Source organism: Eublepharis macularius, chromosome 9 (genome assembly GCF_028583425.1).
Source record: "Eublepharis macularius isolate TG4126 chromosome 9, MPM_Emac_v1.0, whole genome shotgun sequence".
Lineage (NCBI taxonomy): Eukaryota > Metazoa > Chordata > Lepidosauria > Squamata > Eublepharidae > Eublepharis > Eublepharis macularius.
In genome coordinates, this window is record NC_072798.1 from 107802825 (window position 1) to 107830640 (window position 27816).

Here is a 27816-nt window from a genome sequence, read left to right on the forward strand (position 1 = left end):
TGGGGAAATTCTCAGATTCGCAGTCCCCCCCCTTTGGGGGGGGGCTAATAATTAGCAATTACTGGAAACCATGGTATGTACTTTCTATGCAAACCAGGTTTCCAAACTGGGAACATTTTAAATGTAACTGCAAACAGTGGCTTGCTCAAATCTGGAAATAAGTAATTGTATGTATACATGTGAAGGTACAAATCAAGGTATAGAGTGATGCTGTTTTTTTCAGTAATGTGGTTTGTTGTATATATGTGTATTTGTGAGCCCACGTGCCATGTCCATCCTTAATATGGCCTGTGGAGAAATGCAGTTACTTGTACATTTGCACTGTATCAAAACCTTCGCCCCTAGTTTTAAAAGTGTCCCTTAATTGAGAACAGGGAGGAGGAGAAGCCAAATGTTTTCTAAGCTGCACCCAGCCTTGGGCTTTGATCATGCCGATGTGGCCAGAAGACTTTCTGCCAAAACCTTCCAGGTTTGTTGGGGGAGGGGGGAGAGACTTAGAGGACTGAAGTGCCCGAAAGGTTTCTTCATGGAACCGCCAGGAAAAGCCTCTCTGACCCGCACTTTTGCCCTGCCCGGTGGGGGGGGGGGGGGGGTTCAAAGGGAGAGAATAAAACCTCCTGGCCCAGGGAGGAGGGTCTATTTGAGCTGCAAGCTGAAGAAGCTGAGCCCTGGCTCCTAGCAGGCGATGGCGGTTGGATATGTATCGCCCGGATGCCTGAAGCACGGCAGGTATCAGGACTTCTCAGTAAGCTTGAACTTCCTAACATACAGAGCCTGCCTAAACATATGATCTAAGTTAGGCATGTACAGAGAGAGGGACATTTGTACTCTTTTCTTTTGTGTTCCTTTGCTTGCTTTTCTTAAAAATGTGCTGTTCTTAAACGTGTGAGTATGAATATTTTTTTCCTTTCTTTAATAATGCTTTTTTAATTCTTAAATGTTGGTGGCTGTTCTCTGTACCACATAGACTTCCACTGCTCAACCATGCTATTTAAAACTGATGCCACGGAAAAGGGTGGTCTGTTGGCAGTTTGCTGATTCCCCCAGTGGTGCACAGATCTAGTATGCAGTGCCTGTGGTCACCAGGTGCTGGGTGCCAGGAGACTGGGCGCAAGGCAGGGCTCAGAGCGACAAGCCTGCACAGGGCAGAGGGGAGTCTTGGCCCTCCCCGTGGACAGTTCCCACAAAGGCCAAACGGTGACAGTGGGTGCAATAGAGAAGGAACAGAAGCCCTTCTGAGGGTTGGGGGTGGGGCATCAAGGGGGTGGCATGTGCCAGGTGGAGACTTGGACTGCTACGGATTAACCCGACACAACAGATAGCAAGAAGGGGCAGTGCTCTCCGGTCAGTGTGGCTGTTCTGCCCTATTGCCCGATTCATACGTTACCGCTTCCCCTTTGTCCATTCATTCCCCTGCTCCATCTGTAAAGGGGAAGCCTGCAGATCTGGGGGAAGGACATGGATCAGAAAGCAGGCAGCTGCTTCCTGCATGTCACTCCTTTTCATAGATGCTGCCAGTGAAATGTGGGTCTAGACTGTGCAGAAGAAGCTTACCGGTACGATGGTGATGTCGGAATTGGGTTCCAGTCCATCTCATGAACTTGTCTTCTTCCCATCTAAAGTGTTGTTTCTCCCCTTCCCTCCCGTTTTAGCGATTTGGACACGCCGTTTGCTAAGTGGACCAAGGAGCAAGTCTGCAACTGGCTCCGGGACCAGGGCCTGGGCTCGTACATCAACCACGGCAGGCACTGGATCCTCTCTGGCCAGACTCTCTTGCAAGCCTCTCAGACGGATTTGGAGAAGGTGAGGCTCTGCAGTCCTTCCAGGCACGTCGGTTGCATGTGCCTGTTGCATCACAACGAGAGCCTGAAGCTGTTGAGGAAGGGCCCACCCCCCACTCCCACCCCCGTTTATTTATTAAATGATGGCTTCAGGTATCCTGTGAGGGCTTGCTTGTACGAAACAATTACTGTGGTGAGGGCTTACCGGGTTAACCGGGAACTCCTAAGAGTGCTTTCTTGGGAGTAAGCCCCACACAGTACACTTGGCTGGTGTTCTGAGTAGACCTTAGGATTGTACTATAAGAGATCAGTTCTAAAGAGGTCTTTTCGGAACCCTACTCTGTCCTGTTCAGTGGAGCTTAATTCCGTGGACGGGTTCCTAGGATTTCACTGTAGAGTAGTAGCTGCCAATAGACCCAGACAAGTTTGTCCCTTGGAGAAAAGAGTTCTTTCAGATTCTGTTGACCGAGAGCCCTAAACAGGTTTTCCAGGCTGTATTTTGTTGTTGTTATCTTCATTCACCTGTCTAGAAAAATATGGTTATCTACAAGAATGACTGTACAAAAATTAAAAATCTTTAAGGAAAAGTGAATAAAAATAGCAGCAAGGACTTTCCAGTGTATTTTTTTAAAAGAACAAAAATGTTCTTGAGAGCCACCCCGAGCTGAGCAGCTGAAAAGCCACCCAGCTGGCTTCTTGGAAAAAGGTTTGTACTTTTTGGAGCTGCCACTGAGGAGGTCCTGCACCAAGCGTCGCATCCTTAACGTACTTGGATTCTAGACTCTGGAATAATCTTTATTGCTTACAACCAAAAGCCACTGCAATTTTTCCCTTTTTTTTTTTTTAACTTTTAAGAGTGGGAAACTGGACAGGTTGCTGGCTGCCAGTCTCCCTTTTGGACTAAAACCGTTAGCCCAGAGTTAATTGAAGAAGAAGAAAAGGTGGCAGGCAGAGCTGAACACGTTCCCCCAGACGGGTCTGGAAAGACGTGGCTGTGTGCGCATGCGCAGGCAGTGCACAAACGTGCTACCTCCCCATCACTTAACGCTGGGTTAACAGTTTTCATTAGAGAAGCCTCAAAAGCCTGAAGGCTTTCTCATTCCTCCCGGTGCTTCTTAACCAGCTATCTTGGGAGGACTTCGTAAGTCACAGCGAGTGGCCTTGGGGAACCATGGCAGCTGAGCAAAGGGCAGCAGCAGCCGAAGGCCACTGAATGGCCGTGAACCAGCCCCCCCCCCCCCCCCGTGCCTGAGACCTCCTGGATCTCTTCTAATAATTGCCTTTTTTCCCTTCAAATTTTCACCCTAGCCTGCATAACATAATCCTTTGCAGCAGCTGGAGGTTCGTAGACTGCAGGAGCCCCTTCCTTCCGCAAAGCCACATTTGAGGAGGGGGGGGGCGTCATGGGCAGGGCTAAGCAAGGGGTTACCCCTGAATTGAAGCAGAAGCCTTAATGGGCAATGCCCCATAGGGCTCTCAGTCCTGTGTAAGGAGAATGAAGTCCCGTATCTATGACAGCGTATAAGGGGGACCCCTGTGTAAGGGTCCACACATCCTACGAGCTACTCAATGCCAATGCCCCATTGCCCAGGAAGCACTGAAAAAGTGCATTCATGCATGCCGTTGCACATCCCTTCCTGCCAACGGGGTTAATGCTAAGGGCTCTGTCTCTCCCCTGTGGAGCCAACGGGCTACATGATGAGTGCAGGCAGACTTGCCAATGAGGAAAACGTGATGCTGCCAGGCGGCCCCTGACGGCTTGGCCTGCCTGTGCGGCCTCTGCGTGGTAAGTACTGAGATGAAATGCACAGACTTTTCAGCGGGGGGAGAGAAGTCTTTCCAGCCTCATTTCCCAGATTTGGTTCAGTGTTCTGGAAGCTGCTTTAACGAGCTGAACCATTGAGTTGTGTAATTTCTACTTGTTTTTTCCATTATGCACACCCCTAGTAGTGAGCATGCCAGTCTTTTTCTGGGATCTGAGCCTCCAAGAGAGGGGGGCTCTACCTAAACCAAGGAAACAAATTCCCAGAACCAGGACTCCCTCTTTTCTTGGGCTGCCAGACCTATTTTGCAATTTTAGCAAAGTCAAGCTTCATTGTCTTGTGTAGTCCCACTTTGGGACTGCGCATGTGCGGGCCTGACAACTGGAAGGATTTTGCAGCTCTTTCTCCTCTAAGTGGGGGTGCTCTCCTCCCAGAGTGCCTGCACGACCATCTCCCGCTGAAACGCCTGTGTCCTGGTAGAGCGGGCCCCCCGACCCTCAGTTGCTTCTTTGCCGCTGGCTGGTTAGGATTGTCAGTAGGAGCTTCTCTTTTCACCAGTCTCTTAGTTTACTTTTACAGTCTTTAATAATCCCTTCATTTTGTAACACAGCTTCATTTAATCTCCACCTAAAGGTACCCCTTTCTCCCTCATCCATAGTCATAGATACGGGATTATGATATGGAAAAGTCTGGGTAGAACCTCTACTTTAGCCCCCTTGGTGGCGATGTCCTTTGATGTCAAAATCATATCTATTCTTGAGAAAGATCTATGCCTTTCTGGAAAAAAGTATACTCTCTTGCATTACCATTTTTCTGTCTCCACAAATCAATCAAACCCAAATTGTCCATTAAATCAAAAAAATGTATTGTCGAAGGCTTTCACGGCCGGAGAACGATGGTTGTTGGGGGTTTTCCGGGCTGTATTGCCGTGGTCTTGGCATTGTAGTTCCTGACGTTTCGCCAGCAGCTGTGGCTGGCATCTTCAGAGGTGTAGCACCAAAAGACAGAGATCTCTCAGTGTCACAGTGTGGAAAAGATGTAGGTCATTTGTATCTACTCAGGAGGGGTGGGGTTGAGCTGAGTCATTCTGTAAGAGTTTCCCAGGGTGTGGAATGCTAATGGAGGGAGGCTTCACTGTAACCTGAGGAGGTTCTTTTGCATATGGATTGGTGCTTGAATGACTCAGCTCAACCCCACCCCTCCTGAGTAGATACAAATGACCTACATCTTTTCCACACTGTGACACTGAGAGATCTCTGTCTTTTGGTGCTACACCTCTGAAGATGCCAGCCACAGCTGCTGGCGAAACGTCAGGAACTACAATGCCAAGACCACGGCAATACAGCCCGGAAAACCCCCAACAACCAAATCAAAAAAAGCTTTGGGCAATTTACCCCGGAAAGTCTTAATGCGTTTCTCAGAACTCCTATCTTTCTTTGGGTCAATCACTCCATTCCAGTCCCCCATCAAGCAACAATTTTCATACGATAAGTCTGTTAAACATTCCCCAATCTTTTTATAAAATCCAACTTTATTCTCATTTGGAGCGTAGAGATCTACCACCAACATTTTAGTCCCCTGTATGTCAACTTCTGCTGCCATATATTTTTTCATGAGTCTCGTCATCACCGATTCCCTTCTGTGGAGAGACAGAAGGTGAAAGAGAGCAAAGTCTTTAACTGGCTCGTGACTGATAAAGCCCTACTAAAAAATGCACCCATGTGTGCAACAAAAATGATGAGGCCAGACGGACACTCGCTCTGCCTTGTTTGCCTAGGGAAGGCCACAACATGAATTCCTACAAATATTGCCAGGTTTCTCCCCAGGCCAAAGCCAAACGAGCTCCTAGGCTCAAGGCTTTATTGTGCGAGCGAGCACCGTTGGCAATGACCAGTCCAACAGCAAAGACCTTTGCACTCGCAGAGCGTGCTGAGCATACAGATCCAACTTCAAAACTGAGCTTGGCGCCAGCCGAGGCCACAGCTTCGGATCCGACAGCTTCACTTGAAATCCAGCAAAGGCTCTCTTGGAGGGACTGATTGGAACCGTCCAGGAGAGTTCATTCTTCGCCTCCATCACCTCGGATCCAATAGTCGATCGGTCAAAGTTCTTGGAGTCGAGAGAGGCTGCCTCAGAGCCTCTTAGGAAGAAAGCAAGATCGAAGCCAAAACACACTCTGAGGAGAGAGAGCCCTGAACAGGGACTAGTTGTTGACCTCAAGGAGCGGCAGAGGAAGGAGAAACGTCTTGAACATCCCCCACCTCACTCAAAGTTTATTTGTCTGAAGATGAAGGTGAGATGATGCACTCCCAGTCGGATCCGCTGCATCCCCGGGTTCATAGAACTGCTTATCGGGAGTACTGCCATATGGGTTCCTTCCTGGTACCCACGAGAGAGGCCTCCGGCATCAGGAGCTGATTAGGGAGATGTGTATGACATGGAGTCAGTTGGATCCGTGTCTGAGTCTCGGGCTCTGGGACATCCATGACCTCATTCGATACCCATATCAGAAAGAGAAACGAGCCTGGGTATCCCTTCAGACCATTCACAGGCATAGATGTTGGGGACATGGAATCTCTCCCACAGATGATTTCTGCCTTTATGCAGAGCAAATACTGAGGATGGCAAATCCTTAGATATTGACCTATGTTGTAACACTTCCACTCTGACAACCCAACCAACATCGACTTCCCCATGACTGAAAGGTTTTCTGGAGGCGATGATCTCCTTGGTCGAGAAACCAGCCTCGGCCCCCCACTTGCTTCTTTAAAAAGACTGAGGGATTGCATAAGACAAAGGAAGACGTTTATGCTCCCTCTTTACACATCCACCACCTTCCTCTCAAGTTACGGAGGAAACACAGACAAGGCAGAGGCAAGGACCTCGTTCTATACCCACCAATAAAGAGGGCAAAAGACGCACTGGGCAGGAAGCTGTACGCTCTGTCAGCCTTAAGATAGTGAATTACACCTCTGTTATGGAAGTCTACCAGATATTCCTATGGAACAGAATAGCTGCTTACAATGAGCATTTACCTGAGAATCAGAAGTTCATCTTTGTCCTTCTGGGCAGTCCCACACTGGGACTGCGCATGTGCAGGCCTGCCAATTGGAAAAGTTTTGATCACTTCCGTAAAGCTCCACTAAGAATCGTATTTCCTAAAAGGAAAATCGTATTTTCCTTTTAGCTACCACATCACATTGCTGACTCATGTTCAGTGTATGGTCTACTATGACCCCTAGATCCTTTTTGCACATACTACTGCCAAGACAAATCTCCCCATCCTATAATTATGCATGTGTTTTTTCCTACTAAATGCAGAACTTTGAAGGCTAGCAAGAAGCTCTCCTGCTCTCCAAACAACAGATCAGCACTGCCAGGCATATTGGGGATTGCTCTGCCAGAACTGTGGCTTCTGCAATGGTAATTCGTAGACTTGCGTGGCTCAGAACCACCGCTTTGGACCCTCACCGTAGAATGAGGATAGAAGACCTGTAATGCGTAATACCATCAGTTCCAGTCCCAAACGATGCATGCACCGCCAGGAGGCTCCCATTAGTCACTTGGTCCCTCCCAGCATGGAAGGAGATATTTTTGAGTTAGGTCTGCAAGAGGTCAGTCTGGGGTTCAGTAAAGGAGTTTTTTGACACCAAGCCAATCCCCACCATCAATGTCATCCACTTTCTCCCTCTACAAGCACGCGACTCGATTCCTTAAGACGGTTGGGTGTTGTTCATAATCAGTCAGGGCTATTCATAGAATTTAAGAAAACACCCCCCTACAATCCATCTCCTTCTCTTGCTTTACTCTTAGAGGAAGTACAATCTTTGCTACAGAGACAGATTATAGAATCGGTTCTGACTGACGGTTCCAAAGGTTTATTCTCCTGCTAATTCATTGTAGACAAAAAGTGTGTGTGTGTGTGGGGGGTGTTCTGGACTTACATATTCTAAACAAGTTTATAGTTACCAAAAAGTTCCAGATGTTATTTTTGAAAGATGTTTTATCCTTGTGAGAAAGTCACGTTTCTTTTGCTGCAATGACTGCTCGTTACGGAAAGTCCCTCCATTTCCAGCTTGGATCCAGAAGGTAACAGTGCGATGTTCTGCCTTTTGGCTTCATCAGTTCTCCGTTTACAAAAGTCATGGCTCTAGTGGTCAGCCACCTCAGGGAGAAAGGGGGCCTCATGTTTCCCTACCTTGACGATTCACTTCGAGTGGCTAACAGTGAAAAATCCCAGTCTCGACACACGGCTTTGGTTCTGACAGTACTCTAGCAGTTGCCATGAGGGTCAGCGTACAGAAGTCACTCCTAGTTCCCCATCAAGGGTTATGTTTCTGGGGGCTGTTTTTTCTGCTTCTCACTAGCCTTGCTCTCCCTACTCCAGAAAGGGTAGGGAAATTTTCTCCTCCCTCTAAACAGGGTCCTTTCGCACAGGCACCAAAATGCAAAGCAAATTCAAAGACTGTTGAGAGGTCTGTTGCCAGGCTGAGGCTCTGCCCCCTACAGAACTGTTTATCAGAGTGTCTCAGCCGCATCACCAGAACCTGTACAAGCTGCTCTTGTTTCTGAGGGTCTTCCACAGGTCTTTGAAGTGGTAGACCAACACTCAGAACTTATTAGTGGGGACTCCCTTTGGTTCACTCCCCATTCATGTCTTAGTCTGCACAGATGCCTTCCTGTCGAGGTGGAGGCGCAGGCTCAGGGACCACCCAAGTGAAGGGAGTTTGGTCGTCTCAAGAAGCCTCCATGTACATCAATCTCCTGGAATTCAGAGCAATAAAGTATGCTCTGAAGGCTATGGTTTGCCTTGTGGAAGGCAAGGATGTCCATATATGCACAGACAACACTACTGCCATGCATTACTTGATCAGACAAGGAGGCACACTTTGACCCTTCCCAAAATTCATTACAGATTTGGGAATTGGGCTACTCAATGTTGAGTATCTCTCTATGCCGTACAAATAGCAGGCAAGAGCAATGTGTTAGCAGATGCATTAAGTTGATCAAAATCCCAGAACTACGAATGGTTCATCCACATGAACTTCCTTTGTCCTGTTTTTTGCAATGTGGGTATAGCCTACTATAAATCTATTTGCCACAGATCTCAATAAAGATGCCCCCAATATGGTTCTTAGGGGGGAAAGGGAATTGTCTCTGGGAGTCACTTTTCAGATCCCATGGTTAGACACCCTTCTGCATGCATTTCCCCCTCTTTCTCTGATGATTCTGACACTCACTAATATGATGAGGAAAGATTCCTTGGCTATCATAGTAGCCTCTTACTATCCGAGGCTAGTCTAGTTCGCTGCTCTACACCAAAATGGCTCAGGGCAGAACTTACATTTACCCTAGTCCCATACCTGCTGCAAGACTATGTGGTTCTCGGTCACAGCCTGGGCACTCTGAAATTGACAGCCTGGTTCATCTCCCCTCTGGACTGAATTTCTCCTCCCCAGTCCAGAAGGTCCTGCTGGAAGCTAGAAAACCTTCCACCAGGAAATCATGCCTTTCCAAATGGAAGCGATTCTCGTTTTGGGCTACAGCCAATAACTTAAACCCCTGTCTTGGTCCCATTACCATCTGTATTATACTGCTTGGTCCAACTCAACGACCTAGGTTTGGCTAATTCCTCTATTAAGGTGCGCCTTGCAGCCATTTTGACCTATCAAAATTATAAATGGGAAATCCCTATTTCCCTTCCAGAAAGGCTTAGCAAACTTGTGTCCTCCAGCGTCTACCTCACTCCTTTCCCAATGGAATCTTTCTCTGAGAACTGCTCGTCTCGCGCAAAATTGCGCCTGGAAGACGCTGTCATTCTGGGAGCTCGACATGATGTTCCGTGGCCGGTAGGCAGTGTGAAAAAGGCCCTTATACCTGTGCCCTGGCTTCTGTATTAGAATACCTTGTGGCTTTACGAGAAGGAAGGTGTATCCACTCCTCTGTTAAAGTCCACAGGGCGGCTAATTCTGCCTTTTACTCTATGGTAGATAGGAAACTGTATTTTCACATTACACGCCTACTGTTCCTATTGGAAACGAGTAACATGTTTCCATCAATCACTTAAATAATACCACAGTGGTCACTACAGTTGGTCCTAGCCAAATGTCTCTTAAGGATGTTATCTTACAAGGTACCTTTTTAGTGGCAATTTTGCCTGCTAAAAAGTGAGCTATCAGCTCGGAAGATGGATCAGCCACTCCTTAAAATATATTCAAAGAAAGTAGTTCTCAGACCAAATCTGGAGTTTCTTTCTAAGTGGTTCCCAAATTCCACATGAGACAAGAGATGGTACTGCTGGTGTTGTTCTCATCACCTCCTTTGGAAGCGAAAAGAGCATTTCATACACTGGATGTCAAAGGGCCCTTTTGTGCTATTCGGATAATACAGCCCAGTTTAGAATAGGTACCCAACTGTTCACTTGATATGCGGGGCCTAAGGAAGGGGAAAGGACATCTTCACAAGCTATTATGAGCTGAGTGATACAGATCATCCGTTTATGTTATGTAAACTCTGAGGTGCCTTGTCCACTGGAGATCTAGGCACATGGTGCCAGATCTCAAGCGACACCCGCAGCCCTCCTTACGGTGCTCCATTACATGAGATGGCAAACGGCAACGAGGGCACCTGCTGATGCTTTTGTGAAGCACTGCGCCCTGGATGTGTTCCTCAATAAAAAAGAAGCCGTTTTTGCAATTGCTGCAAATCCTCCTCCTGATAAGTGGCTTGCTAAACTCCCGGTGTGGGACTGCACAGGAAGACAGACAATGAAAACAGAGTTGCACTTACCTGTAACTGTTTGTTTATTGAGGTCTCCTGTGCAGGCACACACACCCTCCCTCCTGCCCTGCTATATACTCTTCTCGCCTTGTAGAGTTTGGCGGCAAAGGAGAAACTGAGAGTCAGGGGTGTGCTCCCCCAGAGCGCAGGCGTTTGGGTAGGAAATCGCTGTGCAGGTGTCCTGGGAGGAGGGTGCTCCCTCTTCGAGGTGAAAAAGCTGTAAAATCCTTTCCGTTGTCAGGCCTGCATGTGTGCAATCCCAATGTCTGCCTGCACAGGAGACCTCAATGCACAACAATTGCAGGTAAGTGCAACTCTGTTTTCTTCAGCCCAAGGAGCTTCTCACAAGCTGACCTTAAGGAGATGAGATGCCTGGTGGATGTTCCTGTCTTACGGAGACGACTCTGCCGCGTGGGGGGCACTAGCTCTTTCCTGGCAGCTCTGCATTCCCGATTTCACCATCCTCTGCTAAGGCGGGTTGAAACTTTAGGGGGTCCGTTGATATGAAGCAGAGGCTTGAGGAGCTGGGCTACGCCTTCAAGGCACCTGATGGCATCGGAGCCGCCCTGCGTTAGTTCTTGGTGAAGAGACCGGAGGTCGTCCTTCACCAGAAACTGAGCTAAGCTGGAGGGTAGCCGTGTGGGCCGCGTGGTTCTCCTTATGCAAGCCTGAGAGCCCCCTAGGGGATCACGGGCAGGAGTAAGCAGGATGTTACCCCCCCACACACACACAAACACACAAGTGAGGCAGAAGCCTTAACGGGCAGGGATCACTCTCGGTTCCGTGGCCAGGAGTGAGGCTGATACTGCTGCGTGCTCTCTTGTGCTGGCTCCTCGGGTGGATAAGAATGTAAAGATACCCCCAGAGAGATCAAACCTTGGGCCGTGGAGAATGTGCAGTTTATGGAGCGACAGCAGTTCTAATAATCTGAGGCCTGGCCTGTCTATAACTGTGTCTTGTGGTGCCTGGTCCAGGGAACAGGCGTGTTCAGGAGCCCGGGTATTAATCTGGGCTGAGAGGTCAGAAAAGTCAGGTCCTGTTCTGCCGTTGAAGTCTCCGCATACCATGGGGTGAGAGTCGGGAAATGGTAGGGCCAGAGCATCAAGAGCAATGGACAAAAGATCCCAAAGATTTTCCATGCTCTGGCGTTTTAAGAGTTTAGGTGTGAGGTAGACATTAATGTGAAGAAGAAAGCCAATATATTGGCCTTGGATCAATAGGACCTGAATATAGTCCTGAGACCCACCGTCCGTGGACTGTACATCATGTTCAGACTAATAGATACAAACACTACCAGACCCCGACTCCCTTATCCCTTAATACAAGTTTTGACAGCTGGTGCTGCAAAGGCACAGTGACCCCAAAGGGTGGGGGGACTGGACACCTAGGACCATGTTTCCTGCAGACATAGTATATCAAACTGCTATACGAATGAGAAGAATTCAGGGTCATGGAGTTTATTCCCCCACTCCAAGAGGTTCCAAGACAGCAGATGTAATTGTCAATTGGACCTCTCTGTTCTATACAGACTCCCTGAAGAGTCAACAGAGATCAGACCGTTTTTGAGGGGAAATGCCTGATGTGGGTCAGGGGATTTGTCAAATACATTCTGAGCCAAAGTCCCTGTTGTTCCCAACTCAGAGTCCTCAAGGAAATGGTTAGGTATCATCTCATTACCTTTGCATTTATACTGCAAGTTTGGTGGAAAAGACGGGGATCTCGATGCCTCTGACACTCATCATGATAGTGTGTTCCTGTACCTGTGGAAGGAAACTTTCCTATTCTTTGTAAAAATTCATATTTGTTTTTAAAATATCATATTTTACTTCATAGGAACTTGGTATAAAGCATCCACTGCACCGAAAGAAACTTCAACTTTCGCTTCAGGCATTAGGGTCAGAAGAAGAGAACAGTCATGGAAAGCTGGATTACAACTGGGTTACAAGTAAAGTTTCCCCCCTTCTTTCTTTCTTTCTTTCTTTCTTTCTTTCTTTCTTTCTTTCTTTCTTTCTTTCTTTCTTTCTTTCTTTCTTTCTTTCTTTCTTTCTTTCTTTCTTTCTTTCTTTCTTTCTTTCTTTCTTTCTTTTCTTTTCTTTTCTTTTCTTTTCTTTTCTTTTCTTTCTTCAACTTCATCTGTTATGTTCTTCGGTTAGAACTCCTATGAGGAAACTTCTTGTGAGCTTTGGAGCCTGGGGTTGTGGTGTTATATGTGTTTGTGTAGACCAGGGATCCCCAACCTTTTTGAGCCTGTGGGCACATTTAGAAGGCATAAAATGGTTGCTATAGCTTACCTTCAGTCACACAGCGAAGATCCTTGTGCTGTGGAAGCAGCCAAAGCAGTGTTTAAAAAATTTGCACAGCCTATCAACTCTCCAGTGACCAATCAGAAGCCGTGCTTGGCAAAAGCCCCACCTGGCCCCACCCACTTTCTAAAAACACTTGGCGGGCACCAGGAAGGGTGTCGGTGGGCACGATGGAGCCCACAAGCACCATGTTGGGGACTCCTGGCCTGGACTGTGGGTTGGCTCTTTCAAAATAAATTGAAATTCTGCATCAAGATAATACAAATTCTGTGCTAGGAAAGGCTGAACTCTGCTGTCTGTATGAATTAGATAAAATCAAGCATGCTTGCCTTATTTATTGTACTTTTCCAAATTTATTTTTAAAGAGTTCTACTCATTTCTGTGGTAGAGAAATGTGAGAGCTAAGTATTCTAGACCAGACATTAAATTAGATGTCCTTTAGGCCAATTCAGTAAAAATGGTATGCCTGCTAGATGGTGGTAACAGGAACCAAACTCACAAATGTTTCCGACTACCTCAAAGATTCTGTGATTAAGATTTGCTGTCTGCTGACAAATTGGTCCTGGTCTTCCCGACCTGGATGGCCCCGGCAGTCCTGATTTAGTCAGATCTCAGCAGTTAAGCAGGGTCGGCCCTGATTAGGGCTTGGATGAGAAACCGCTTTGGCAGCCCAGGCTCACTTCACAGAGGCAAGCAATGGCTAATCCCCTCTGTGCGTCTTTTACCGTTAAAACCCTGAGGTCTCCATGAGTCAGCTGCAACTTGGCAACACCTTACACACACTTCATTTGCATTGTCAAGTTGTTTGTGTGTTTATAGATCTTTTTAACTAATTCTCACGTGACTTTTACAAGAATTAAGACCTGACTAGCAATAAAGCCTGTTGTAGAAAAAAAATACAACGGGCTCTAGAAAGGGCAGGGTGGCAGGGCCAGGCTTTCCCCCCTCTCCCGTGCCCCAATCGGGGAGGGCAGGACGGCCGGACTGGGCATTGCCCCTTCCCCAGCACCCCGATCTGGGATGGGGGGAGGAGGGCAGGACAGTGGGGCCGGGTATTGACCCCTCCCGAGCGCGTTGATCTAGAGGAGGGCAGGGCAGCTGGGCTGGGCAGTGTCCCCTCCCCAGCGTCCTGATCTGGGGTGGGGGGAGAAGGGCAGGGCGGCAGGGCTGGGTATTGCCCCTTCCCCAGCACCCCGATCTGGAGGAGGGTAGGGAGGCAAGGCTGGGCATTGCCTAGTCCCCAGTGCCCTGATTGTGGTGAGGAAGGGCGGGGAGGCAGGGCTCCGCGTCCTGCCGCCTCCTCGCCTGAATGGAGGGCTGTACAGGTGGGTGGGCACTTACCTCTGCTGTCTGAGGCGGGGAAGAGCTGGGAAGCAGTGCCATCCTTTCCACCTGCCCGCAGACAACACCCACGCCACATAAAAGTTGAGTCGTCAGGAATACGACTCACCTTTTATGTTTAAGCATGATAAAGCAATTGATTTGATTTTGCTTATTTTCTTCTTTAGTTTTTGCTAATGGCCATAATTGTGGTGCAGGACCAGGAGTTGGGACTCCGAGGCCTCTGGCCTCTTTTTAGCCTCCTCTCACTTCTGAGATGTCAGCAGACAGAATCTCTGCACTATTTCAAGCGTATCTTTGTTGATACAAGGGCTGTAAAAGTTTGTTCTTTAAGTGAAAGAGGCCCTTAGTAGAAAGATGCATTCTATACTAAATATTATGTGATGTGCCTTTTTATGCCTTTTTGTGTCTTTTTTGTGCTTTTGCCAAATTGCCCACACAGCCCTTGTTATAGAGTGTGGAGTCAGAGAGAGATGTGTAGCCTTTGCAGAAAGACAACTTTGTTCGTTAGATGGTGTTCCAGAGCAGACACGGGCATCTTTTTTTCTTTTTGGGGGAAGGATGGCTGGATGACATTGGACTCCCGCAGTACAAGACGCAGTTTGATGAAGGAAAGGTGGATGGCCGGATGCTTCATTACATGACTATTGTAAGCAACTGCCCCCCTGTGAAACTCCAGAGTAACGGTAGCCTTTTTCTCCCTTGAGGCCTTTCCTCTTCCAGCTCTCCGCAGTCCAGAGTTCTTCTTTCTTGTGTATGGGGGATCCGCATCTGTGCCAAGAGAGCTGTAGTCCTGAGCAAATGCCCCGTTTGGCCAGGCGGTCTTGTGAGGCAGCATCCGCTTCTAGATACCGGCCTCCTTCTTGCTGCTCATTAGTCTCCCGTGTCCATAGAAACTGCAAGGTGAAGGGGAACGGGTGGCCCCGTTATTTTCTGGGGTCTCCCCCCACAAGAATAACACCGTCACCCCAGAAGCATGCATCCGGCCTCTCGTTGTTTTCATTGTACTAAATTCATCTACTACTGGGGATCATGGCAACGAGGGCAAGGGGGTCTGTTTCCTTACTGTGCCAGCAGAACGCTCCCCTGCTTATTTGTGTGAGGAGCTGAATGTGCGGTTAGTCCCTGGATCCCATTGACCCCCCCCACCCCCCACCTGTTGGGGGTCGTTCAGTACGGAGCAGTGAGGTTTGGGTGAGATGCGTTGTGGGTAATATCTCTGATCTGGTCTGACTTGGATTACCTGTTTGTTTTTGTTTTGTTCTGTTTTAAACATCCTCCTTGGCAGGATGACTTGCTGTCCTTGAAAGTTGTGAGTGTCCTCCACCACCTCAGTATCAAACGTGCCATTCAAGTCCTCAGGATGAATAACTTCGAACCCAACTGCCTGCGCAGGAGGCCTTCGGATGAGGTAACCGCTCTTAATTCTGACTGATTCTCCACACTGAATAGCAAGATTTGAGTCCAGGAGCACCTTAAAGACCAACAAAGGCCTGAGCTTCCAAGAGCCAACGCTCCCGTTGTCAGGTACCAGGGAGCTAGATTCTTAGAAGCTCATGCCCTGGAAATCTTGTGGGTCCTTAAGGTGCTACTGGAGTCACATCCTGCTCTTCTGTTGCACCTCTATATGGCCACCCACCTGAAACTACCTTCACAAGTAATGTTACAGGTGGTTTGCTTTGGAGCTGTTTACTCGGGGAAGGTGCCCTGAGTTAGCAATTGATTTTCAATAGACTTCAGTGGTTCACTTATGTGATCTTTACTTGATTTTAACAGCCAAGATGGGCCAGGATCAAGCGCACAAGTAGTGGCTTTCATAGATGTCAGGATCCTGTTAAGACCTGTCACTGTAGTTGGTTCAAGGCAGTCCAAATGTAAGCCAGATGGTGTATTAAGCATTTCTTCCATCTTGTCTGCATTGCAGCTAGATCAGAGCATATTCATGCTATTTTATCAGTGAAAAGCTTAGCAAAGGCCTCGCAGTGACTTGTCTGTTCTTCTTGTCTGTTTGAGAACAACCCTGGCTTTAAGGTGATGCCTGATGGGGTGTGGGCAGGGACGCCGTCTTTGTTTAGTGCTTGGCAGAATCAGAGCCACAAAATGCAGAACATTCACTCACATGGACTTTGAATTGCCACGGCTGAGGCTGGAATCCAGGAACAGAATGCATCCTTGCGTCTGGAAAGCTAGCTTCCTGCATGTAGATGCATTTGGGCAAGGCAGAGAGAAACTGAGGCGCTGATTTTTTTTCTAGTTGTATATGGGAGAGATTTTTTTAAAATGTGGGAGCGTTCTGCTGCTTGATCACAAACTCCTCCTCTTTGAAATGCCGAGAGGTCATTTGATGCTGCTTAGTCTGAAAAGAGCCCCGTGTCTTTGTAGTCTGTCAGGAGGGTAAACAGGGTTGCTCTAAATTTGAAATATGGAGGCTGAATTAGCTGCAGAAAAAGGTTCATGGTTGTCAAGCAGTGTATTGTTTCTCATCAAATGTGATTATTACAGAATAATATCACACCCTCAGAAGTTACCCAGTGGACGAATCATCGGGTGATGGAGTGGCTGCGCTCTGTTGATCTTGCGGAATATGCTCCCAATTTGAGGGGAAGTGGCGTTCATGGTGGCCTCATGGTAAGAGTCTGGTATTTCATTTTCTTTATTAGATAATGTAAACCTAACGTTTTGAGAGAAAAGTGTCAGATATAGTAAAGAAATACATTTTTAATGTAAAAGAAAGATTTTGTGTGTAAAGTGCCATCAAGTCTCAGGTGCCTTGTGGCGCCCCATAGGATTTTCCAGGCAAGAGACGGAGGTGATTTGCCATGGCCTGCCTCTGAGTAGTAACCCTGGCCCTGACGGTCTCCCATCTAAATACTGACCAGGGCTGACCCACCTTAGCTTCCAAGATATACGACAGGTTTGGGCTCGCCTGGGCCATCCAGATGAAGGCAAAACTAAGATTGCGCCTGCATTTCCCTTTTGGAACTCACTGCAGTTGGGCTCCGTCGGCAGCTGCCCATACGTGTCCTTTCCCTGTGGTGGCCCCCTCCTTGTGGAATGGCCGACCTGGAGAGGTCAAGAAAGCTCCCACTCGCCTGGCTTTCCACAAACTGGTAAAGCTGGATCATTCAGGAGGGCCTTCTACTCAGATAATGGGGCTGTGTCATAAGAAATAACTCAAAGAGATATCTTAGGGACAGGGACAGGGGCTGTAGACTAGGCTATTGGGTACTGTCTGCTGATTAAATACGATCCTACTGAGTAGTTTGATATTGCTAAAGATGTCATGTTAATTACTTTTGCTTTAATTCAGAAAAATTTTATCTTTGTGTTTGGCTTTGTACTAGTTTTCCAATTTGTCACTACCATACGCTATTTATTGTCGAAGGCTTTCACTGCCGGAGAACTATGGTTGTTATAGATTTTCTGGGCTGTATAGCCGTGGTCTTGGCATTGTAGTTCCTGACGTTTCGCCAGCAGCTGTGGCTGGCATCTTCAGAGGTGTAGCACCAAAAGACAGAGATCTCTCAGTGTCACAGTCTGTGAACTACAATGCCAAGACCATGGCTATACAGCCCGGAAAATCCACAACCACCACCATACGCTTTTGTATCTGCTTTCATTGAATGTCAGCTGTTGACCATATTGTATTTTTGCTCTGTGGTTGTCCTAGCTACTGATTATATTGTATCCACTTGTAGTATGTAATCTTTGGATCTCAATGAGAAAGGCGAACTATAAACAAACAACAACAACGTTGTTTGTCCCCCCCCCCCCCCGACTGTTTTCTTCTGGTATCTGGTCACCCTGCCCCACAGACTTATTTTGTCTGGTGGATGTGCAATATGAGTGTGACTGCCTTAAACAGATTGTACTGATGGATGTTTTAGTTTGCTACCGTGTTTTTACTGTATTTATTATATTTTGTGATCCACTCTGAGCCCATGTGCAGGGAGGTTGGAATATAAATTTAATCAAATAAAAATAAAATAATACGTTCTTATATAGGAGTTTGTCTGAGTCGCAGGAATTGCATTATAGGAGTTTGTTTTAAACGTAGTGACTCTTTCCCTACTTTGTCCCCTGCTTAAGGGTCACATCTGATCAGTCATTCCAGCCAGAGGTACTGCATGCAATTCTGACGTCCGCTTTGTTTGGCTGTGCAGGTGCTGGAGCCTCGGTTCAATGTGGAGACCATGGCACAGCTGCTTAACATCCCCCCCAACAAGACACTGCTGAGACGACACTTGGCCACCCATTTCAACTTGCTGATTGGGCAGGAGGCCCAGCAGCAAAAGCGCGAAGCTATGGAGTCTCCAGATTACATCCTCTTAACAGCTACAGCCAAGGCGAAGGCATGTCAAAAGCGCGTGGACTGTCAGGCCCCAGGGCAGACTTGCCTTACGGGAGAAGTCCAGGGTGTTGTTTTGTTACGGCTTCCAGAAGGCTAAGAGAACATTCACTGTAATAGCATAATAGGATTAGATTTACACAGTTTCCCTGACCCTATAGAAGTAAGGTGATCCGTAGGGAAAAAGCTATTAATATAGATATTGATATTTGGGGATTTGTGTGGGAAAGTTGCGTAGCCTTGTGCAATTTTTTTCCCAAGCCAGTTCTCCATATCTTGTGTCTTGTTTGTCTTCTACTTTTCTTCTCTGCACTGTTTAGCTAGACTGGCTATTTGTGCAGGGAAACTTTTCAATTTAGAGAAGAATTGATGGAGTTCTAATTTTCCTTGCAAAACGTTTTGTGATTGCGCACCCAAAGGCGACGCTTACATCTTGGAATATGCAGTGAGGGAATGATCACCCACTAGTTGGCACAGCCTTGCCTATAAATCCCCCCAAAGCCCATGAAATAGTTTTACTGGCCAGCCTGCCAGCAGTATTGAGCATTTGTGGCACATCGAAGTTTTAAAAGATCTTCCAGGTTACAAAAAGCTTCCCTGTACAGCAGCCCAGCGGCATGTGCCACCGATAAGTGGATAGCCTTCTGCTTACATGCCTGCATTCATGCATATTAATATCTATAACCAATACTATAAAATTAGCCTGTTTTGATTTAATTTGCAAATCTTGATAATTTGCACCATCATTGTACATGAGCATATGTTTCAGGGGTATGCAGCAAAAAAACCCCACCAAAATCCAGGAACTCTGGATTTGGGATTCAGGGATCCCAAGAAAATATTGGGCTTCCCAAAATCTGGGACAGATTCTTTGATCTGGCTTGGACAGATCAGAGAAATCTGGGTTTATTCAGCCATTATTCCCTATGGGGAAAATTATCTGGGGGCTATCCAAGGGGCCAGGGGTGGCATTTTTCAAGCGCACACTACCAAATTTGCAGAGAACCTACACCTGGCAGTCCTCTAAAGACCCCTCAAATTTCAGGAAGATTGGACTCCAGGGTCTAATTCTGTGGGCTCCTGAATAAGGTGCCCCGAGCAACTCCATTGTTTCCTATGTCTTATACAAGCACAGTTGTTGTATAAGACTCAGTTGCAGGGCTCATTTTGAGGGGGAACGCACCGGAATGCCATTCCGGAACCTGTGAAGAGATCATGTGAGTGGTGGCCCCACCCACGTGATTCCTTTTCCTCCCTGCTGCCTGTGTCTTTAGCAGCAGGCGGCAGCAGAGGCGGCACCACCACCACCACTACCACCCCATCACCACCTGGATTCCCTGGTAGGAAGTAGGGTTTCCAATTTGGGTAAAATACCTGAATCGGACCCGATCTGTAAAGATTTGGGATAACCGAATTGGGGCCAGCAATCCCGAATCAAAGCTTTCCAAAGCATTCGTAATCCTTCGGAAAGCTTCGGGGCTGAGTTTAAATGGCCCCACTGCTGCTTGCAATCAGTGGCGGGGCCCTTTAAACATCAACCCCCCCCAGCCCCCAGCCCCACTTACCTTGCAGTCGGTGGCAGCGGTAGCTCCAGCCCTCCCAGCCGCCCTGCGGGGCCGCAGAGCAGTGGCGGAGGTGGAGAAAGCCCTTCCTGCCCCTTAAATGCCCCTCAAATGGCCGCCATGGTGGCCATTTGAGGGGCAGAAAGGGCCGGAGGAGGAGGCTCCAGCCTTCCCAGCCGCCCTGCAGGGCCGCGGAGCAGCAGCAGAGGCGGAGAAAGCCCTTCCTCCCCCTCAAATGGCCGCCATGGTGGAAATGGCTCCGGTCCTCTCCGCCGCCCTGCGGGGCCATGGAGCGGTGGCATAGGCAGAGCCGGCTCCAGGCCGTCGCAGCTGACTTGCTGCCACTGCGCCCGCTGCCCAGCTGATCACCCTCCCCGACAGCCAGTTAAGTGGGTGGAGGTGGAGGAGGGAGTTGCTCCCTCTCACTTAGGTATACTCCAAATATTTACAGAGCATACCGAAGCGAGTAAAATACCATAATTCCAAAGCAGCTTGCCACTTCGGAATTACAGTATTTCTGAATTTTTTTCCGAATCTTTTTGGGCTGCACACCCATAGTAGGAAGCTGGGGGGGGGGGGTGGCCTGCACAGCCTATCCTCCCGGCCTGCAGTCCGGTCGAGGTGGCCCGTGGCGGCCTCAGGAGCCAGCCCCACAGCCAGCTGGGTTGCTCGGGCCTGCGTGGCCCGTCCTCCCAGTCCGCAGGCTGGTCGAGGCGGTGCGTGGCCCGTGGCTGCCTTGGCCCTGCAGCCAGCCAGACCGCTCGGGCCTGCGCGGCCCATCCTCCTGGCTTGGAAGCTGGTGCAGGCCGCACACAGGTCACAGCAGCCTCAGAGCTGGCCCCACGCAGGCCGCAACGGCCTGGGAGCTGGGCCTGCGCCTCTTTCTTCCAGGCCGGCAAGTGGTGGTGAGTGTTGCTATTATTTATCTCCCCCCTCTGGTATCTGTGCTTTGCTGGCTTTGTTCTCTGTGGTGAAGCAGCAAGGGAAACAGCCAAGCTGCATTTCCTGGATTTACCTGGATTTATCGGGGTTCTTAATCCAGGTACCCGGATTGGATCCAGGAGTCTCTAATGTTGTCCAGGAAAGCTGGATTTTGCCAAATCGGCAAAATACACCTTTGTTCCCAAACCTTGGACCTGGATTGCACATCCCTATCTGGTTTAACGTTTGTCTGTCAAATCTCCCCAGAGATTTTAAATGCTCTGGGGAGGGGAACAAATTGCCTGGCTGCTGACCCGTGGATGAGCTGTTTTGTCTGTCTGTTCCAGCCAAAGAAACTTGCTTTTGGTAATTTTGGAAATTTGAGAAAGAAGAAGCAAGATGATGGGGAAGAGTATGTGTGCCCAATGGATTTAGGACAGGCATCAGGAAGCGGCTCAAGCAAAGGGTTTCGTCCGGGTTTAGACATCCAGCCGTATGATGATGATGATCTGGACAGACTAGAGCAGGTAAGAGCATTTGCAGTTCAGGTATCATTTCATGGAACAGCAATAAGCTGGAACAATAACATCAGTTTGTGAACATGTATGTGCAAATGTCCTCCCTGTAGATGTTTCAGTATTTCCCTACTTTATCATTCCCTGTCAGACATATAAACATACACTACCATAAAATCTGAATCCTGACTCATGTCTCTCGGATCTTGATGTGTGCCTCGATTTGCAAAGAAGAAACCTGATTTTTAAGTGTCTTGATTAATCCAAGGGTATTTGCCCAACTGAACAATTTCTTTCATACTCATCTTTGCAATCTCCCTTGCTATTTCATTTTGTTCACACAACAACACAATGAGTTATGTGGGCTGGCTGTGTGGCCCAAGGCCCATGACGCTCGCCTCCCTGGACCCCCAGCACCCCCCATCCCAGTCTGAGGCTGTTGACTACCCATACTAGCTGTCTCCTCTGCTCATTCGCTGACTGTTCCTTTGGCTCACATTGTGGCTCTCCGTTTGCAGCCTCTCCCCCTGCCTGTGGATCAGCCCACTTCCCTGTAAAGACCTTCTTGGGAGCGCCAAATATTCTCACATTTGTCACTTGCAGCACAATGTTCTGTGCCCGTCCCCCTTCGGTACAGATAGCTTGTCTCCGATAATTGCCTGGCCAAAGAAGATTTTGTGAAGGAATTCTTGCACGATGTTCTTGCATTTCTTAGCCCTTGGAGCTGCTCACCCTGGTGCTCCTCCTCATGAGGGTAACGCCGGAGCAGGGAGAACAGGCCACCAAGCCAGGCCCAAAAGTGTCCCCATCTTTGGACACTCAGATTCAGCCAGCAGGCTGGGACTCCTGCAGCCAAGCGGAGTCAGGAGGGCTCGCCTTCTCACTCTGCCTCAGGCTGCCGTGAAGCATCCAGACTGGTCGTGTCTTTGCCCTAAGAAATGCTGCCAGTGTTGTGTATTTGCCTCAAATATCCATATACAATTATTAACTTCTTACTAATTTGTCTTTCAGATGGAAGATTCAGAAGGAACTGTGAGACAAATAGGAGCGTTTTCTGAAGGCATCAACAACTTGACTGTAAGCCCTTAAGGAATTCAAGTCAGGGGTGACCGATCAAGCCTTTGTGATGATGTGTGGCAGCTCTGCGTTCCCCTCCCCTCCTCTCTGAGAGGCATCTTCTAAAAAATGGAGGTGCCAGAGATGGAGGCTGCATTCAACGCACGCGCTCCCCCGCTGAGCTGTCTCCTCTTCCGTTTTCTCCTTCCAAATACATTTCCCAGGATTTCATAGGAAAAACCTTTATAGATTTATGTTGATGATGATACAGAAGTGGCCGTGTACACCAGTGGCTCAGCACTCCTGTCCTCATTTTGCATTGTGTATCTCATTGAGTGTGCCGTTGAGGTACCTTCTTCATCCTTACGTTATTGAACCTATTGTTAGTTATTGCCTTTGTTTCCTTCCTTCCTGGAACGGGAGGTGGCTTCCACGGGGTTCCCCGGAGGCCTCCCCCGTCCAGGCAGAGAGCAGACACCATTCGCCCCCGCAAGGGCTGCTCTGTCTGGTCTTTGCAAAGTAAAACAGAAAAGGGCTGGTCAGACTCGGACAGGCAGCTGGGCCGGCCGTGGCTCTGTTCGCTCCCTTCAGTGCACGGCATCATCAAGGGGCACGCAAAGGGTGTGGGGGCAGCTCATCCTTGTTCGGTGTCAGCGTTTCAGACTTGCCCCATTTTTTCTGTTCACAGCACATGCTAAAAGAAGATGAAATGTTCAAAGACGTCGCTACTCGTTCTCCTAGTGCCAGTATAACAGATGAGGACTCTAACGTGTGACTGCAGCACCGTTGGACACAGAGAGGACCCTCATTCTGCCAGGACTGTCACTGCCGTCTGTGCTGGGGACAGAAGATCACGCGACTTAAACTAGCTGTTGCTTCTGTTTCTTAGCCGTGATATATTTCAGGTGAATAATGAAGAGGTGCCTATCTATTCTCAAGTTGCCATAAATGAAAACAAAAAACCCAGACCTGTACAAATGAGAGGGACGTACTTAATTTTGTCTGTAGTGCCGAAACTTGTGACACGTTTCAAAGCATTGTATTTGATGTATTTAACACGGCTGCCATAATGTTCCTACACGTAATTGTGCCATAAGATATATTTGGATATTTCTTTTTCTGCAAAATCATATAGTATGAAAATGATTGGCCATAGACCTCTGGAACCACCGTCCACTGGAACTTCATCAGCAGGAGAACAGGAATAAAAAAACATGCCAAGCGGCGTTCCTGGTTGTATGAATTGATCAAAAGTAAATGGCCAATTTATGCGTTCAGTGTCCAGTGTTGGCACCCTGCTATACCATCACATACACAATCCCTGAAATCTAAATTCTATTTGTCTTATTTTTATACAATTTTTATTAAAAGTAGAAAAATGTATTGAGTACATACAAACCAGAAGTTTTATATTGTGATGCAAGGTGATGAAGATCACTTTTTTTTTTAAAGAAAGGATTACAGTTTGCAAACCAGCTGGTTACTGGAGAAGTCAGACTGGCATTGAGACAACTTGTACCCTCCTCACACACACACACACACACACACCCCGGTGATGCCTGCATTCTTACATTAGGAATGAAGTGATTGGAAACTATGGTTTCTGTGTGCATAATTTTTTAAAAAGGGGGTTTTTTGCATAAAAACTAGATTTTGATAACCTTTTTAAAGTTTTGCCACTTAAAACAGCACAAACTGAGAAATGCCTTGGTCTTTGTGAAGAGAGCCAATTACCATCCTGTGACGGAGCAGGGAGTAACCATTAGCCACGCTGCTTTATTTTACAGTATTAAGTCCAGACATGGGGTCTTCTTGCCTTCTGTGTACAACTGACCATACTGAAACACGTTGACAGATATTTATGCTTGTTTTTAAGTGAAGAACACTGTTCTGAATTCTTAAACTGTTAACTTGTAAAATTCAGATTAGCTAGTAAAGCTGCTTGCCAAGCTTTCAGCCGTTAGTCTTCCTGTTTCATCTGCCTCCCCACCTCCCCACCCTCAGCAGCTACCCAGAAAACGGATAACCGTTTTGCTGCTTGCTTAGAACGGAATTGCTGCAGATGTTGGCAAGGAATTGTTCACACTGCAATTGCTGCTTTTGAAACAAAGTGTTGGAACAGCACTTGTGGAAAGGCCATTGGAGGAATGATGAAGGTAGGCTCTTGACACATGCCCAAGCGCTACTTGCGGTTCCTGCCCCTGTCAACCCAGAGCCTCCCTAGGTGACCCCCCTGGCACAGAGTTCCTGGCGCTAGAACATTTCAGACTGCAGATGAGAACCCAGTGTTGAAATGATGCCCCACAGAAAAATCACCCTCTCCACAAAAGGCCGACGTACCAGGGAGAAGGTCTGAGCCCCTCCTTCTCTTGGACATGCTAGTTTTCTGCTTGCAAGGAGTTTTACATGAGGAAGTACGATCTCTTTATTCTGAAGTGGATCTCTGTACACTTGATTTATTTGAATGTCCAGACTGGCCCTCCCTCCATCTGACATTCTGAGCTGAAGCTGGCCCATAAATGTGCTGCTTCCTACATATTCCCATTGTATTAAGACTAATCATATTCTCTGTTCTATCAAAGACTGCGGTCAGCATCTGTATATTTAACTTTCATTCAGAGGAACTTGCCAATAAATTTATACTCAGGGTTGTCTGTCCAAAAAGATTCCCGTAGAACTTAGGTAAGCACCTCATTCCTTTGACTGCCTGAGCTGCTTTGAATGAATGCAGGAAGTGCCCAGCGGGTTAAGGGCCAAGACCCCTGGCATCATTAAACGCGTGTTTATGAGTGAAGAAATTCACTTTCTCTGAATACACAGTAGGATCTACCAACAACACCATAAGGTTGTTCAGGGTTACTTCATAAAAAAATACTGCATGTAACCTGACATGTTGTACTCCTGGAAGTCAACTTCACTGTTGTGCAAACATTAGTTGCATAAAAAGGGGTTAAACTAAGTAGATAAGCAGACCAGGATGTGGGCTAAAGTGCTTACGAATGCAGAGACTCAAACAAGAAGAATGATTTTCACCTAGTTGGAATGTCGCATGCATTAAGATTTCTCATTTTTTCTGCATCCTGATATAAATGCAAGTCAATTCAGACATGGTGACCATTTTTCTGGTTACATAAGTCCTTTGAACCAGTTGGTCTTTTACTATTTCCGTGGGGTTGGGGAAGAGTAATATAAAACACTAATAATTAAGCCAAACAAGTTAACTTGAATGTATGCGCATGAAATATCTTCATGGTATTTTATTTGGTTCTGGTTTATACAAAGAGGTCAGCATAAACTTTTATGTATTGCCATGTTAAGTAAATAAAATGCCTACTCAGAAATAAAAATGCTTCTATGTTTTTTTGTTGGCAAAAAATGCCAGATTTTTTTTTAAAAACCCACTCTTTCTTTTGAATTACAGAGTCTTTTGCCTTTTATATGGTGTAATTTTCTAGAAGGCTTTCTCCAGTCCGTAGTCAAGGCATGTACATCGCTTGTGTGTAGGCAGGGAGTATCAGCTGGTTGAACAGATATCCAGTGAAAGGCCTGCATGGAGCTGCCATCTCAGGTGAATTGTATGGAGGATATTTTGCTAAAGATTTGTTTTCCTTTGCATCAAGAGGTTCTGTGCCCATGAAATATCTGCTGATCGAGGTATTTATTAGCTGAGAGTTCCATGAAGTTAGAAAAAGTGTGGCAGAACCCCCAACTGACGCATGAGCACTGCCCCTTCTTGCCCTCTCTATCCGGGATTAGCCACTGGTGATCCAAGTCTCCATCTGGAATTTGCCACTCAGCTGGTGCCCCCCAAACCCTTAGAAGGGGGTTTGTTCCTTTTCTCTTGTACCCAGTGTCACCACTTTGCCTTTGTGTGAACTGTCCACAGGGAGGGCCAAGACACTTTGCTCCCCTGTGCTGACTTGCCTCTCTCAGCCTTGTCTTGAGCCCAGTCTCTTGCTACCCAGCACCTAGTTACTGCAGGGACTGCTTACTAGATTTGTGCACCACTGCAGAATCAGCAAATTGCCACCACAATGCACAATGCAGGAAATTCACAACAACCCCCCCCCCAACTGCCCCAGTGACCCCCACGCCATGCCAAGATGGCAAAACCTCTCCAGGATCCCTAGCCAAACTGACCTGTAGAAAATTGCTACCTGACCCTCAAGGTGGCTATCAGCATTACCCTGGGCATGCAAGAAGAGGCCTCGAAAATTAAGCACTGATGTAACCCCTCCTGCCCTCCCCCTCATGATCTGCCCAGGTTCGCAGAATTAGCATTGCTGTCAGGTGGCCATCTAGCCTCTGCTTAAAAACCTCCAAAGAAGGAAAGCCCACCACCTCCCGAGGAAACCTCTCCCACTGAGGGGCCGCTCTAACGGGCAGCAACGTCTTCCTACTGTGTTTAGGTGAATGCTCTTTTGATTTAATTTCCTTCTTTGGAGGTTTTTAAGCAGAGGCTGACATCCTGACTTTATGTGATGCATTTTGCCAAGGAATTGGTTTTGAACTCTAGAAGCTGCAAGAGTATCTTGGGTTTGAGGACCCACCGAGCTCCAGCCAGCCTTACCTGAGATTTTCCTGGCGGATTTCGTCAGGTTCTGTGTTGTGAAGGGAGTGGAAGAGGGCATCATACCCAGCAAGATGACCAAGCAACAGTCCTTGCTCTTTGGAGCTGACAGGGTCTGGGCCTTGTCTGGAGCAGGCAAGCAAATAAAACTCCCGATGGCTGTGCAGCCCCTACAATTGACCAACCTCCCCAGTGGGACTCAGCTGCCAGAGATGACCGGCACTTCCAGAGCGGCCACGTTTGCTGATGAACTTCTCCCCCCCAAAAAGCAAATTTGAAAATCTGGAAGAATTCTACATGCTGGTAGGACAGGATTGCCTCAGTTTGTTCATAATGTTTGGGGTTCCTGGAAAGTGCAACGTCATCACGGTAGTAGTTCTGGAGAGCCTCAAAAGGGAGTCAGCATGATTAACTCCCAAGGCATCAAGAAAACATTCTCCAAACATTCAAGTTTTCCAGCCAGATCAGGTACAAGAGGATGTGTGCTACGAAAATTATGTTCTTTCAATACTTTCATTAAGCTTGCTAAATAAAAGAAATGCAGGCAACGCTCTGCTAAAATAAAGGGACTTTTAAAAAACAGAAAGGTAATTATGTCATGAAGAAAAAAACCTGTTAAGTGCCATTATGGAATGAATTATGATGCAGGTTTCATACGTTTAATACAGTCTCCTTTTCACAGAGATGGACTGAATAAAAATCTCAGTAAAAGGTAGAGATGTATAATTCCCAAAATTTTGAAGCCATAGAGGAAATTTCTTTCTGAGGGTTTTTGGTTTGAAATATAGGCAATACATAATTTCTCATCAAGCCCAGACATACTGTAGCAACATAAATGTATCATTTATAACTTCCTTACTATAAAAATGCTTTAGT

At 47.4% G+C, this 27816-nt stretch overlaps 2 protein-coding genes across 8 annotated transcripts in view; both read left to right on the forward strand.

Annotated features, from left to right (window-relative positions):
• The window catches only part of PPFIBP1 (PPFIA binding protein 1), a 218856-nt gene extending 193139 nt beyond the window's left edge, over window positions 1–25717 (forward strand). For all 7 annotated transcript variants that reach the window (XM_054987877.1, XM_054987878.1, XM_054987879.1 and 4 more), the window contains 9 exons: window positions 1653–1803; window positions 12158–12269; window positions 14529–14617; window positions 15257–15379; window positions 16471–16596; window positions 18132–18320; window positions 21147–21326; window positions 22326–22391; window positions 23059–25717. In XM_054987877.1, coding sequence (XP_054843852.1) covers window positions 1653–1803; window positions 12158–12269; window positions 14529–14617; window positions 15257–15379; window positions 16471–16596; window positions 18132–18320; window positions 21147–21326; window positions 22326–22391; window positions 23059–23145 — 1123 coding nt within the window. In that variant the 3' untranslated portion in view covers window positions 23146–25717. The remainder of the gene's footprint in view (window positions 1–1652; window positions 1804–12157; window positions 12270–14528; window positions 14618–15256; window positions 15380–16470; window positions 16597–18131; window positions 18321–21146; window positions 21327–22325; window positions 22392–23058) is intronic.
• A 203-nt stretch (window positions 25718–25920) lies between these two features.
• On the forward strand, window positions 25921–27348 carry REP15 (RAB15 effector protein). Its single transcript, XM_054987808.1, is given in 4 exon segments — window positions 25921–25938; window positions 26887–26926; window positions 26929–27132; window positions 27170–27348. Coding segments are annotated over 4 exon segments (441 nt in total).
• The last annotated feature ends 468 nt before the right edge of the window (window positions 27349–27816 follow it).